At 49.5% G+C, this 14,775-nt stretch overlaps 4 protein-coding genes across 4 annotated transcripts; 1 reads left to right on the forward strand and 3 right to left on the reverse strand.

Moving 5' to 3' along the window:
* Window positions 1-2,641: 2,641 nt before the first annotated feature.
* Window positions 2,642-4,946, reverse strand: B0H65DRAFT_543196 (uncharacterized protein; the record flags this gene model as incomplete). The annotated part of the gene is made up of 4 exons (XM_062829216.1): window positions 4,527-4,946; window positions 3,937-4,408; window positions 2,889-2,941; window positions 2,642-2,685 (listed from the first exon to the last, which is right to left on the reverse strand). Exons 1-4 carry the CDS (start codon window positions 4,726-4,728, stop codon window positions 2,642-2,644), a joined length of 771 nt encoding a protein of 256 aa, XP_062676682.1. The 5' UTR covers window positions 4,729-4,946.
* Window positions 4,947-6,593: 1,647 nt separating this feature from the next.
* On the forward strand, window positions 6,594-8,036 carry B0H65DRAFT_503688 (uncharacterized protein; the record flags this gene model as incomplete). Its single annotated transcript, XM_062827881.1, has 1 exon — window positions 6,594-8,036. A coding segment is annotated over one exon (1,443 nt), but the record flags the coding sequence as incomplete, so codon positions are not given.
* A 71-nt stretch (window positions 8,037-8,107) lies between these two features.
* On the reverse strand, window positions 8,108-10,236 carry B0H65DRAFT_75266 (uncharacterized protein). Its single transcript, XM_062831364.1, has 2 exons — window positions 8,912-10,236; window positions 8,108-8,835 (listed from the first exon to the last, which is right to left on the reverse strand). Exons 1-2 carry the CDS (start codon window positions 9,975-9,977, stop codon window positions 8,159-8,161), a joined length of 1,743 nt encoding a protein of 580 aa, XP_062676684.1. The 5' UTR covers window positions 9,978-10,236; the 3' UTR covers window positions 8,108-8,158.
* Window positions 10,237-10,971: 735 nt separating this feature from the next.
* B0H65DRAFT_481022 (catalase 1) lies at window positions 10,972-13,683 on the reverse strand. The gene is made up of 2 exons (XM_062827614.1): window positions 13,086-13,683; window positions 10,972-13,027 (listed from the first exon to the last, which is right to left on the reverse strand). The coding sequence occupies exons 1-2, from the start codon at window positions 13,401-13,403 to the stop codon at window positions 11,048-11,050; spliced, it is 2,298 nt and encodes a 765-aa protein (XP_062676685.1). The 5' UTR covers window positions 13,404-13,683; the 3' UTR covers window positions 10,972-11,047.
* Between the last annotated feature and the right edge of the window lie 1,092 nt (window positions 13,684-14,775).

Consider the following 14,775-nt stretch of genomic DNA (forward strand, 5'->3'; position numbering starts at 1 on the left):
GTCGTTGCAACCACTCATTTGGAGTAACCTAGAATACCAGACATTCCGGTGCAAGAGATGCGATTGAAGTCCAAGGTAAAGATGAAAGGTAGTGCAGGAATGTTTGCGGAAAGTACTTGGGGGCTTCTGGACGCTAAGCTTTCTTTGCCCCCTCCATTTCGTTAATGTAGGGGGCGCCAAAAATTTGGGACCGTATTTTAATATGGGACACCCCACATAGAAATTTACTAGCAAAGTGACCCATCCCCATACTAAACACTCATACTACACACCATGATTTATCAACACAACGTTGTTAGGAAGCCCAGTAGACTACCCAGATAGGAAGTGTATATACTGAACAAGAGATCTGATAGTTTATTTCATTTATTTGAGTATTTTGTGGCCTGTATAGTGACCTGTACGGCTGAACTGCATCCCTCCTTATTTATACATTAGGCTTCCTCCTCCTACCTCGATGACTTTGCTCCCGGCCGTTGCCTGCTTAATTGCCTTATTTTTGGCCGGACTGTACCCTCGATTAATGGCTTTATTGTGCTTCCCTATATGGTATCTTCGAATTTACGTTTTCGAGAGAGAAGGGGAGTTATGGGTGTTGTTGAAGGCCCAGCTGAAGAAGGCCTAGATTTGGGTAAAGATGTAATATCGATGGTGGGAGGCATACGCTACTTAACTTTCTTGGGTGCTGGTGTGATTGGTACAGTCCTCCTCTTATTAGGTAGAAGCTCTCTATCCTCCTCCTCCCTATCGTTGTCGTCGTTGTTGTTGTCCTCCTTCTCGTTGTTTATCTTATAGATGTTTTCAATAAGAGTCTTATTTATATCCTCTTCGAGCTGTGCCTGTACGCGGGGGTCTCTGGTGACTTGGGAGAAGGTTTTTGGAGTTAGTTAGGGTTGGCGGTTGGTAATAATTTCAACCTCGTTATCGTTATTAGAAATCGATGAAAGAGAGTGCTTTGTAAAGTAATTGGCTTGCTATTAAGGTAGCGGTCTCTTCTCTATATCAATTTGATACGGGAGATTATCTTCTTCTCTTTGTATGTTGAATATATTATTTTCGTGAACGGGGATATACTCCTAGCGGTTGTTTTGTTTATACCTTTTAAATTAGGTATTCTAAGTAACTTTGGTTGGCTTGCTACCCTTTATATTATTTCTCTATTGCTCCTTTAGTTGCTTTTGTGTAATACTGTTGATTCTTTTTATGGCTCGCTCTTGTTGTTTTATTATATCCTCTATTTTTCGTTGAGTTCTTTCGATTGCCTTGGTGTTGAATTCGTCTTTAGAAAGAGATAGTGATAAACTACTATTGGGGATTTTATATACCCTTTTCCTTATACGACGGTCGAAATTAGCCTCCTTTTTACAATTATATTGGTTGCGTTCTTGAATCTTATTGTGGTTAAAAATAGCCTTTCGAATAGCTTAGAGTACGTAAGGGTAGTTAATACTAATAGGGGAGTTGGATATATAAGAGTAACGGTTAGTAATTTAATTAATAATTTCGATAGCGTTTTTAAAACGATCTTCACATAGTATTATAGTAGGGTGGATAGGATATAGTTTAGAAGTCGGTTATTTAGCTTTAATTTAGAATAATACCCTCTATTAGTTAATTGGCCAAATATTAGATTCCTTAAAGCCTTCTATGATGTTGTGCTTCATAAAGCTATTATTTATAATACCGTTGAGCGTGCGTACGAAAATTGCCCGGGTGAAGTTGTATTCCCTTCGCTGGACAAATTGGCGAAGGATTTTTTAATAATAGGATTTAAAGGAGGAGAAGACGCTTATATTAAGAGGTTATATAAAGTAGGTAGAGTGACAAAGTAAGGCGAATAGTTTTATATTGAATATTTTAATATATTTTTTAATAATTATATTATAATAATTATTGAAACCGTCGATAATAAGTAATCGATATATAGGATTAATATTAGGAAATCGCGTTTTACTAACGCCGATATAATTATTTAATTAATGGCCGTCCGCATTATATTTATATTAATTATAATTAAATTAATTTATAAAATTATACCATATCTTTTTAAAGGTTGGGGAGAGTTTAAAGGAATATTTATTGAAGTGCTTTAATTAATTAAGGGTAAGTTTTGCGCTCGAAAATCCTGTTGGGGATTTAAAGAATTATATGTCGCTTAGGAGATTATTATCAATAAACTCTTCGGTTGGATTAGTTTTAAAAATAAGATAAATGGGAATTCTATACCTATTTACGTTTATACTTGTAATTAGGGTATAAAACTCCCTATTTATAAGATTAGAAATTTCTGGCTAAATTTAATTGTTAATATTAACCGCTAAGTGATAGAGGATAAGTAATACGATTAAAGGGTATTGTGTTTAATTAAAGGTGATTTGTCTAACTAACCTTCTTTTTATCTAGCTCCTTTAATACTACTACCTTCATACGACCGCTCGATATACAACCGATATACGCGCTATATTCATTATTATTCTAGCGATTATACAGGGGAATAATAGTAGTAATATCCTTATATTTATCGAACTAGTCGTTTACGGATATTGGGTTTAATTCTTAAAAGCGGTATTTAAAATCTACGGCGCGATATATCGTTAAGTGTAGCTTAGGGTAATTAGCGATAAATTTCATAAATTAATGCTTATTGAATTCTTTCTCTACTGTTAGAAGATTCGTCCTTATTGACTATAAGCGATTTGTAGTAGGTATTACTATAGATTGCAATGCAGGGAACCTCCCTCTAAAGTAGAAGATTATATACGCGACGAGAGCTTCCTCCTTAGTGAAAGTTAACGATTGTGGGCGCCTACGAGGCTGTGACGATATGGTTAGCTTCCCCGTCTTACGTAGTGACTTTATATGGCGCGCTATCGAATTACGTAATTTACTAGTACGACGAGTAATATCCTTGATAGAAGGAGGCTTCTTAGATTTAAGGGAACTATATTAAGTGTGAGCGTGGAGATATTAGCAGGCGCTAGTCAAGCCGGGAAGAGGGACGAGAGAGTAATCAATGGGCATCTGCACTAGTACCAGAACCAGTAAGTTAATTAACGATTCTATCAATCCATGGATATATAGATTCTTACTGTTTTACAGCTTCACGAGGCAAATGCGATAAAAACTGACGAGTTTGGGCACGAAATGCGGCGAGGTTATTGTCCGAAATTACGATGTAAATGAGCGATTTTGCAGGACGTTAACAAGCGAATTTGTATGGGTTACATCGGGCACTATCCCAGATTAAAATACGGTCCCAAATTTTTGGCGCCCCCTACATTGACGAAATGAAGGGGGCAAAGAAAGCTTGGCGCCTAGAAGCCCCCAAGTAGAAGATTGAGGGACTGGCAAGCACGTTTGCGACAGTTGGGATCATTTAAGGGTTAGGGTATATCTAGGGGGCAAGTGTGAGTGATGCCCCTCAAACAACTGTTAGAAAAAGATAGGCAATGACAAATATGTGCAAGAAGAGAGCAACGGTTAGTTTTCAAAGGTGTGAATCTGTCTAATCCCAGTTTAATTGATACGGAATAGCTGGGTTTCAAGGTATGGCTGCGCAGTGTCCCAGCAGTAGTGCGTGAGCTAATCAACGATGTAATACATCGGATTCTGCCCACTTGCCACTGACATTTTGCCTCTCTTCTGACCCTTAAAATTCTCTATGTTTCCGCCAACTTTCTCTCTATTGTTTCGCAATTTGCATGAGCCCTGTCTGCTTCCCATGTTCCAAAGATCGAAGCTCAATAACCCACTCGCCAACTTTTGGTCACACCTTCCTCCATGCCAGCTTCCTCCTGTATTTGCTCCAAGCCCACGGCGGCTTCATGCCTCCCTGTTGACCCGAATTCCGTTGATGCTCCCATTGATGCTCTCTCCCTCCCAGAATTCCCTCAAAAACTACCCCTTCTCATTCTCTTCCCTCCCTCCCTTAGATACCTGTCCCTCTCAACACCTGCCAACTTCAAACTGACCAGAAAAACCATGTAATTCGTCGCCACCTTCACAAAATCCTCCAAGCGCATCTCTCCCCAGTCCTTCCTCAAGCTTCCGTCCCGCACCATCCTTCCCACCACCCCCTGCCACCTCCTCTCATGCCATCCAGCTCTGGCAGCCGCCTTGATCGCCTTTGTAGGGTATTCGTTCAAGAGATCACCTTCGATTCCACAAAATTCGTCTTCAAAGATGTCTTCCAAGCAACCAAAGTAATGGCGGAGTTTGTAAAGCGCTAGGGGCTGTTCGGAAACGGGGGAGATGAAGAAGTGCGAGGTGAGTTGGCGCATGTAGTCGGATTGGATGCGGTCGAGGGTTTGGATGATGTTTTCCGGGCGGGTGTAGGGGTGGCCCTGGTAAATGATGTAGAGGAGGTCGAAGAGAGGGTTGATGATGGACTGGAGAGTCGCTTGAACTCCTGTTGAAAGACAAAGAGGCGTTAGAAAGCTGAGAGAAAGGTGATCGAGTCCAGCTTTGGTGCTCGAACGTTGAGAACCAAGTGAGGAATGGGTAATTGTTCGCTTGAACAGACTTACTCTCTTTGGACCTATGCACCTCCGGCGGGTAGATAAACCTACTCGGACGGGGACGTTGAGGTGTCTGAGGCGGAGTCAAGGACATCTTGTCCAGATCCTTCTGCTTCTTCTCTGGAAAGCAACCTGGACGAAACTTTGAAAGCAACCACAAGCAACCCAAGCACACAACAAGCAAGAAAAGTTCGCAGAACTTTCTGACCATGAAGATGCCAGAACCGACGTAAGAAGAGCGCGGAAGGGCGCCAGCGCCAGGGGATGATGCGGTTGAGGATGTCTCTGACGAAAGACAAGGCGGCTGAGTTAGCGGAAAACGACCCCAGGTTCAAGAGGAGAAAGAAAGGCCGAGTTCGAGGAAGGAAAGTGTACTGGGCCAAGGAAGTTGCTGTGAATACCGACGGGAATAGCTGTTGCGTGGGTGGGAGTCGCAGAAGTACTTGCATCGAGCTAGTTGCCGGCCTCGAGAAGGGTGCCGAGGGAGAAAGAAATCCAACCATGGTGAGAAAATGTCGAGGCTTTTATGTCTCGTAGACGGTCCCGAATATTGTTTGTCAAGTTGTTGTTGCCTATTCAGACACAATTGGCGCATCCTTATTCTGTTGGTATTGTGATCTTATTGTGATAAGTCGAAGTGCGAAGCAACGGTCGCAGACAAAAAGTTTATACTTTCAGAATAGGATGAACAGCGAAACGGTAGGATGAACAGTCCAGCAGTACGGAATCTGAAACTCTAGTGCAGTGAAGGGTGAGACACTGTGATACTAAACCTGGATTCAAGTTCAGATGACACAGTTGGTGATCTTCGAACACTTTGGGAGATCAAGGTTCTTGTTGTCCCCGGGGTGAAGTGCACTTCCACCTGCGGAGACTTGGATGATGGAATGTAGACTATGAAGTCTACCTGACCGTCACCGAGTGAGCCCAAGGAGATTGTCGAGAACAACCTGAGAAGTGGGTCAACAATATACCAGCACCAAAAAGAGTAAGCTGCAGTTTTCCGTGGGATTGGGAATCACCTCATATTGAATTCCATTTCCTGCGAGGGATGCCGCAATCTGCCTGATGGTAGCTTTGGTCCAGGAGCTGCATCATGAGGAAGTACGTGCTCCAAAGAGAAAACACCAAGGCGCATCGGACGGTGGAGGACCTGAATTCGGGCAGTTGGCTGTTTGCAAAACAAGACACACATGTTTTCGGATGAACCAGGAGACGTGAAAAGTTGGGATGGTGTGAGATGATATTTCTGCCTTTGAGGCATGGGAGAAGAGACTGGGGAAAAGTTGAGCGCAGTGGGATCAAACCAAGCGTACGCAAGATAGGAAGCAGGCTTGCCGGATACCGTAATTGAGGAACAAACCTGAGAAATTGATGATGATGGAGGAGACACAAATCAAGTTCCATAAGTGTTAGGACAGGCACAAAGGGTTGAGTCCTAATTTCCGAAGTACTGCGCAAGGAAGGTGCGAAGGTGCACTTCGATATTGGCGAAGCAATGGGGCTCAAATGAGGAAGGTGCTGCCTACACCTGACTTGGCCTTGAACCGAAAGTAAATTCATGGGAAGGAACAATCGGCGAAAGTAAAGATCATGCACAGTGTTTCGCTGTCAAGTGTCAACTCCCATGACAACTGGTACCGGACTTTAGCCGTCACCCTCCCCAACTCACAAGTTCTGACCCGTTTGGTTGCAAGGACGGGACCAAAACACTCCAACGACAACTCGCGGATAAAATGCCATCCACGACACCAATTTAGGCAGTGCTCAATCGCCAATCATGTTCCAAGCTTCATAGTACCTTCAGAGCAGTATAGCATCAAAAGACATATAGGTAATCTTGCAGACTTGACGGTTGTGACGTGATGAAGAGTCTTGGACACGTTTCCATTCAGCACCATGGGCATGTGAAAAGGAGTGAAGAACATCACAAACCCACCTGAAGTTGTTGTAATCGAGTACTCTTCGGTTGAGACTGTTCTGAACTCTCAAGACTTCAGAGCATCGTACTGCATCCACCAGATCCTCGACACCACTACCGCCAGCATCACCAGTTTTTCTCACCAGACGATCGCGATGGCCTGGCTCACCCGCGCCCTCTTCCTCCTCTCCCTCCTGTCCCACCTCCAGCTCCTCACCCTCGCCAAAACCTCTGACAAAAAACCCGCTGCCGCCGCTCCCATCGCCGGTGCCGGCCCCAAAGAAGACCTCGCCTACGAAGAAATCGACAAATTCCAAATTGTCTACGCCTCCAACGCCACTTTCCCCAACAGTATCCCGCCCACCGACGGCTGGTGGTCCTCCCCCCACTGCCTCCAATCGACCTACTGCATCTACATCAACCCCACCCTCTCTCACAACCGCGGCATCGTGTTACTCACCAAACCCACCGACTTCCAAAAGATCTCACGCCTCGACCACCACCTCTCCGCCGCCACCGACCGCATCGAAGCCCTCACCCCCGATGGCTCCGCTCCCTTCGAGGAGAGTTACATCCTTTCCAAAGGTCCCGGACTCACCGCTACTATGCAACTGAGACGGGGTAAACCACTAGCTTTAGCGGCGCCAGTGTTGCTGGTTCACAAGGACTTTTTCGGTGATATCTGGCGGAGGTCGGAGCGGAATAAACTCCTTGAGCAAGCAGTCTCCTTCCTCCCGCCTGCGACTCGGGAAAGGTTTGATCGTCAACGCACCCTCTCCCTTGGCCCCAGTCCGGACGGGAAGGATGGGAAGGGAACGAAGAGGTCGATTGAGCAAATCCTCCTCGCCTCCCCCTTTGAAATCGATCTCGGCTCTAACAGCTACACCCCCCTCGGCGCCGGCGGGCAAGAATCGCAAGCAGATCACTCAAAGCATTACGTCAACTACCCTTCCCTGTCCCTCTTCACGCATTCGTGCCGGCCTAACATCGCTTTCCACATCGACGGTAACTTGGCGCTGAAGACGACCGTTGCGAGGAAGGTTAGCCCGGGGGAGGAGTTGAGCGTTGCTTATGTTGATCCGATGAAGCCGAGGAAGGAGAGGCAGGAGTGGGTTGGGAAATACCGTCCCTCCTCTGGATCGGGATCGGGATCGGGAGAAGAATCGGGAGGAGGAGGAGGGGGGTGTCCGTGTCCTGCTTGCTCTGGCCATTACCCCTCTGTTCTATCGAAGCAGCATGGGCATCCACATACTTCTTCACCTGCCGAAGAGCTGGCCAAATCTGACGCTCGACTCACTGAGTTGGAGAGTATCCGGTCTGAGTTGCGCAACCACGAGTCCCGTAAGGTGACGCCGGAGATGATCGAGAAATTCATCAAGTTGCATGTGGAAGAAGGGCTGGAGAGCAAGATGGCGGAGGCGTACGAGTTGGCGGCGACGAACTATAATTATCTTGGAGAGGATAGGAAGGCGAAGAAGTATGCGGACTTGGCGGTGCAGGCGGCGAGGATTGAGTACGGACGGGATGCGAACGATGTGATTACTATGAGGATCATGGCGGGGGATGTGAGGGGGCATTGGAGCTATCAGTATAAGGTTAAAAGGATGGGGGGTGCGTGATGGAAGAGGGATACCCGCATAAGTTGTTTGGTTGATGGAGGCAGAGAAGACGAGGAAGGACGAACAAGATTTGCTGCGTTGATGTTATAGTACGAGTGCCCCTAGGAAGAAGCTTTTCGAGATCTGACCAGCTGCTCACCCGCCTTCTCCCTATTGAGATCCTCCCTCCACACCTCCCTATCAAACCGCAACACACTCTCCAGCAACACCTGCGCCCCCCTCACACAATCCTCCTCGCTCGTAAACTCCTCCGGATGATGGCTTAACCCGCCCTTACTCGGCACAAAGATCATGCTCGTCGGACACCTCTTGGCTGTGTTGACCGAATCATGACCAGCACCACTGACCATCTGGTACTTCACCAGTCCCAAGGCCTGCTCTAAATCCCCGGTTTCGGCTCCGAGAACAGAAAGAGCGGACTCCTTCACCGCCTTGCAACACCTCTCATCAAACCCCTGGGCAGGCGAGTTCGTATCCTCCTGCCAGGTTACGGAGCAGGGCAAGCCACTGAACCCCGGCCTCTCGGCGATGACGTCGAACTTCCTGCGTAATCTTCTCTCAAACGAGACGAGTGTGTGGTCGGAGGGCGAGCGGATATCGAGCGAGAATTTGACCCTACCGGGAATGGTGTTGACGCTTCCCGGGAAGACTTGGTAGACGCCGACGGAGACGAGGACGCCCTGCACCTCGCCTTTGTAGCGGGCGTAACGGATCATGGAGTTGGCCACCATTAAAGCGTCGGCGCGCTGAGCATAAGGGGTGGTTCCTGTATGAGCCTCTGTGATGATGGAAGTCAGTCTGGCTTTTGTCCGATCTCTCAAGCGCAAAAACATAAAGAATACTATGACACTCACCTTTCCCAACAACCTCGATTGTAAACCACTTATACGCCTGACTCCCCCTCACCACACCCACCTTCTTCCCTTTCGCCTCCAATATCGGCCCCTGCTCAATATGCAGTTCAAAGTGCGCAGCCATCGGCATCTCCTCAAAACTGCACTTTTTGTCACCCAAATACCCAATCCTTTCCAACTCTTCCTTCATCGTCTTTCCTTCCCCAGAAACCTCCTTCAACGAATGTGCCCTCTCCAACGGGATCTCCCCCGCCCACACCCCGCTACTCACCATACTCACCGGAAACCGCGCTCCTTCCTCGTTCGTCCAGCACACCACGCCCACCGGCCTCCACGTCTTTACATTCTGTTCCTTCAACGCCCTCAATGCTTCCAGTCCCGCCATCACCCCCAGCACGCCATCATACCTCCCTCCCCTCGGCTGGGTATCGAGATGACTGCCCATCATCACGGGCGGCAGCCTCTTTCCGTCTTTAGTAGGCCTCCTGTCGGAAACACCATCCCTGATAGCCCAAATATTCCCCATCTCATCCACCTCCACCTCACACCCCAACGCTCTCGCTTCTTTCACAAACCAGTTCCGCACCTGTTTGTCCGCATCCGTTAGGGCCAAGCGGTTCATGCCCGTGTCGTTTTCCCCGGGACCCCAGCGGTGGGCGGCGCCGAACTGGGAGCATGTCTCGTGGATGTTTCGGGACAGCTGGTTGTGGGATTTGAGGAAGGTGGAGAGGGAGGAGATGTCTGAGTTGGAGGCTGGGGAATATGAAGATGCGGATCCTGGGACGGCGTCGGGGGGAGGGGTGTAGTTGTTGAGGTCGGAGGTTGTTGACTTTGGGCGGCGGCCGCGTCTTCGGGGGGCGTCTGTCTCAAAGACAGGCGTGGTGGTTGTTGGTGATGGTTGTCGTTCATCTTCACCGGCGGGGGTGGTGGTGTTGGTGTTTTGAAGTCGGGAGGAAAGCGACAAGAACCGGTGACGTTGACAGCTTGTCACTGCTAGTGCCGGGCGTGTGCTGAGTCCCCGCGTGGCCAAGCGTTTGACTGATGGGCGCATGATCTGTGGTATCATGACTGCCTTGATGCGTTACCGAAGTCGAAACAACCCAAACCGGAGGCGCGATGATGTGTTTTATACGAGAACTCGAGGAATTGAGTGTGTGGAAAGATTGACGTGAATTTGGCTCGCGACAATCGGCGCCAGCATCTGGCAATGGGACAGTGGAGTACTACCCCGCAGCAATTGTATGCCGTCCCGAGGGCGAAAATCAAGGGCGGACTGCATCCATCACGAGGGGATACATAGGTTAGCCGATTGAGAAGATTTGGGTAACACATTGCGAAAGGAACTAAACCGGAGTGTGCCAAAGGAAGGAGAGAATGGAATATGGAGAAGGGGAGAATGACGAATGTTGAGATACAGAAGCAGCAGAAAGTGAGGGCGCGGGGCCGGGAATAAGATGTAATCCTATCTCCTTCCCCGCAGCTTGGGTAGAAACAGTGATAGCAGGATAACAGAGCAATAGGAAAAGACACTCCTGAGATGAGGTGAGACAGGTACCTTGTAAGGAGAAACCTAAGAAAATCGGAGATGCTGAATCACAATCGCACACCGTCCAAGTCGCAACTGTTGAAGGATGATATGGTGTTGTTCGATTTTTTAAAGACGCTCGTCGCCAGCGAAATCGAGGAGAAAACACGAGTGGTACAGTGGTCTCGTAGAATGGAAATTTCGTTGGACGTCAAAAAGAAGGAGAGAAATTGGGTGGAAATCCGGCGCTGACCAAATTGAATAGAGAACTTTTCAAGAAGGAAAAGCAAATGGCGAAGCGGTGGGCGACGACCTCCTCATATTTTCTTCCCAGCAAACGCTCCTTCCCAATACCACCATTCGGGGTGGGAAAGTGGGCGTACCTTCCTTTCCTTCTCCGTCATGCTCTACACTGCAGCGGGTCCTAACGAAATCCCGGAAAGTGGCTGTCACCACCAGGGTAATGCACTAACAGCGTTCCTCCCAACACCCACCCCTTCACGTTAGTCACATATCACTTAAAGCACTTCAGAACTTCTGGAAAAGAACAAGAATCATAAACATTAGGTATCATAACTATCGTAAAAGAACACCGACTTCCACCACCGCACTTAGTACGCAACCATCGAGTGCAATCCATCCAACTCTCTGTCCCAATTCCTGTGCTGGGCAATAGCATAGAAGAACTCTCCCAAGAACCCAGCAGCGCCCTTGGCAATCTTGACGGCATCCTTGAAGCTCTCGGGCTTGACCTGCCTGAGGGTAACAACACCATAACTTTCATTCACCTCCGTCTCATTGCTAACGGTGACCTGAGGCAAAGCGATCGCCTTGGCAACAAGATCAACTGCCTCGCCGGTAGCACCGATGGCCTTGAGGTGACCAAACGCCTCGCGGATCCAGTGCAGAGCACGGCCGTTCTTGGAGAGCGTCTCAACAGCCTTGGCGCCGCCGGGGATGTAAATGGCGTCGACCATGGTCGAGCGGAAGCCCTCGAGGTGGTGGTGGGGCTGGACAGTAGAGCCGTTGGCGGCAGTGACCTTGGAGCGGCGGGGGCCGATAACAAGGGGGATGGCCAAGTTGGCAGAGATGGCGGCGTAAGCAGCGTCGTAAGCGACCTTGTCGAAGCCATCGGCGATGATGATCGCAACACGACGGGACTTGATGGTCGGGGTCGCGGGAGGGAACTCGGTCTGGCTGAGATGGATGGTCTTCTTGCCGTGGTTGGGGTGCTTAGTGGTAGTGGGAGCCTCGCCACCAACCATCTCGGCGACGGTCTGAGCAAGACCAATGTCGATGTCGGCCAGACGCTGGACCATGCGGCCGTAGACAACAGGATCCTCGCAGTGGTCGAGCTCGAAGCTAAGAGCGTTGATGATGTGCTTCTTCTCGATTGGCGACATGGAGTTGAAGAAGAGCTGGGCCTGGCTGAAGTGCTCCTTGAACTTGGAGCTCTTGGCACGGGCCTTGATGCCAGCCACCTTCTCGGCGTACTCGAGGTAACCGCCCTCCTTGTGGGTAGCGGGAGGGCAGGCCTCGAAGCGGTTGGGGTAGTAGTTGACGGTGCCGCGAGAGATGGTGTGGCGCATGGCACCATCACGGTTGAAGTTCATGACGGGGCACACAGGGCGGTTGATGGGAAGCTCCTGGAAGTTAACACCAAGACGGGAGAGCTGGGTGTCGAAGTAGGAGAAGTTACGGCCCTGGAGAAGAGGGTCGTCGGAGAAGCCAATGCCGGAAACGACGTGGCTGGTGCAGAAAGCAATCTGCTCAGTCTGGGGGAAGAACTCGTCGGGGTTGCGGTTAAGCTCCATCTCACCAATGTAGCGGACGGGGACGAGGTCCTCGGGCCAGATCTTGGTGGCATCGAGGATATCGAAGTCGAACTTGTGCTCGTCCTCCTCGGCAATGGCCTGGATACCAAACTTCCACTTGGGGTAGGCACCGTTCTCGATAGCCTCCCAAAGATCCTTGCGATGGAAATCGGGGTCCTGACCACCCAGCTTGAGGGCCTCATCCCAAACGAGGGAGTGGACACCGAGCTCGGGAGTCCAGTGGAACTTGACAAAGTGACGCTTGCCCTGGGCATTGATGAGAGTAAAGGTGTTGACACCGAAACCCTGCATCATGCGGAAGGAACGGGGAATGCCGCGATCACTCATGGCCCACGTGAACATGTGAGTGGCCTCGGTGTGGTTGAATTGGAAATCCCAGAAGTTGTTGTGAGCACTCTGGGCCTGGGGCACCTCGTTGTGCGGCTCGGGCTTGCCAGCGTGAATGACATCGGGGAACTTGATGGCGTCCTGGATGAAGAAGACGGGGATATTGTTGCCGACAAGATCCCAGTTACCCTCCTCTGTGTAGAACTTGGTGGCAAAACCACGGACATCACGAACAGTGTCGGCACTGCCCCTGCTGCCGAGGACGGTAGAGAAGCGCACAAAGACGGGGGTCTCGCGCGAGGTATCGGTAAGGACAGGGGCGAATGTGAGATCGGAGGCGCTCTCGTAGACTCTGAACTTGCCAAAGGCACCGCTGCCACGGGCGTGGACTACTCGCTCTGGGATTCTCTCGTGGTCGAAGCGCATGATCTGGGAACATTGTGTTGGTAGGTGCATATCAAAGGACGAGGGATGCGACTTGACGTACTCTTTCACGGGCAAAGGGGTCCTCGAGGAGAGAAGGACCAATCTTGTCATCGCTGACGATTCTAAGCCAGTCGTCGGCGGTGGTCTGCTTGACACCATAGTCGGTGGTGAGGCGGGCATCCTTGCCAGTCTCCTTGAACTCGTTCTTGAGATCATCAACCTTTTTGCTGCCGGGAGCGCTGGTGAGGGCCTCCTTGGCCTTCTGGCCGGCCTGGCTGATGATGTTGGACATTGTGGGATTAGACTGCTGGAGAATGTGTTCTGTTGGTGGTTCTGCTGCAGAATCTAGAGTAGGATAATGCAACGCCAGTCGTTGCATAAGGCGATGAGGTATGAAGGAGGAAGAGGAAGAGGAAGAGAGATGGACTGGAGAATTAGGAATGGAGAGAGTGTTTCTGTTATGTATTACACATCTAAATGCATGACGTCAGATCACAATGCTGTCAGTGCATTCCCCTTCAACCTCCCAATTTCTGCAAAACCCCGACTACCCGTTGGGATGGAGGTCAGTTCCTGTCTGTTTCCCCAAACTCTGGTGCCGGGTAGGCAGACAAGACGCGTGTATCAACAGCTTGGCTTCTCTACAATTGCTGGCTTCAAGGCCTGGAACAGGGAGATCTTGGGCGATCAGCCGAGGGCAGCCATTGCGGGGTTCATACATTCGCAACTGTTCAATATTCTGCCAGGAACGGACTTGTGTCGGAGACTTCGGTCGGTAATCGAGATCTCTGTCTTCATAGAGGAAGGAACATGGGAAAGGAGAAGGATGAGGTGGGGCGAAGTGTTCGGAAAGGGAATGGCACAACCTATGTTTGGACATTCGTACCCCACTTGATCTCTTAACGATGACATCACCAACTTGACTTCCATCTGCCATTGCATTTCCAATCACTGTTCTTCTGATTGTTGAAGCCGGCACATGCCAGTGACGAACCAGAAATCTAGACGCAGGGGATAGATAGTTCGAGTTGTTGATTTTCCGGAGATTTGTCTCCGTCTCCACGAGGCGCCATGTTGTGACTTTGCGAATGTCTTATTTTATCGGTCACTAACACAAGACAGGCTGACGTCATTATCTTATCGTGTGTTAGGGTGGCCATAGCTCCTTAAACTCCCACGTGAGCTTCCCTTCGACTTTTGCAACACTCGCCGTCCGCTTCATATCGTTGCCCATTCCCAGCAGAAGCCCAGGCCGTCAATCAAATACAATGCCTTGCTCGACTTCTCATACTTTCTGGGAATTTGGTTCTTATTCAACGATATTACCGATATGCGGACCAAGTCGTAGGCTCTCAATTTCAGAGCGATCGACCTCCGGAGCGGCCCGTCTCACAGCTCCACGCCAGCACAGCCCAAGTGGAAAGCCATCGAGTGGACACACACCACCAAGTCAATTTTGACATTTCGACTCGGATACTCAATTCTTTTCACGCTCAACTATGGTTAGCGGGAATCTTAAATCGCCCAACCACTTCAATCACACAACAACATGCCCATATCACTGTGGTTGCCTGGTGGCTATCGGCTGCGCAAACCGTCGGGTCCGGTCGCTGGCTGTCCCTGTTCCCGTCGTCTTGTTAAGGGAGCACAGGTTGGTGCGTGCCCTGTTAAGGGATGCTCCAAAACTTCGAGCTCTCCCAAGCGACCATGTCTCTCCCGCCGTCTTCCACATTCATTTGCAACTTCTCAAT

Source organism: Neurospora tetraspora (genome assembly GCF_033439725.1).
Source record: "Neurospora tetraspora strain CBS 560.94 chromosome Unknown B0H65scaffold_10, whole genome shotgun sequence".
In the NCBI taxonomy this organism is placed as follows: domain Eukaryota; kingdom Fungi; phylum Ascomycota; class Sordariomycetes; order Sordariales; family Sordariaceae; genus Neurospora; species Neurospora tetraspora.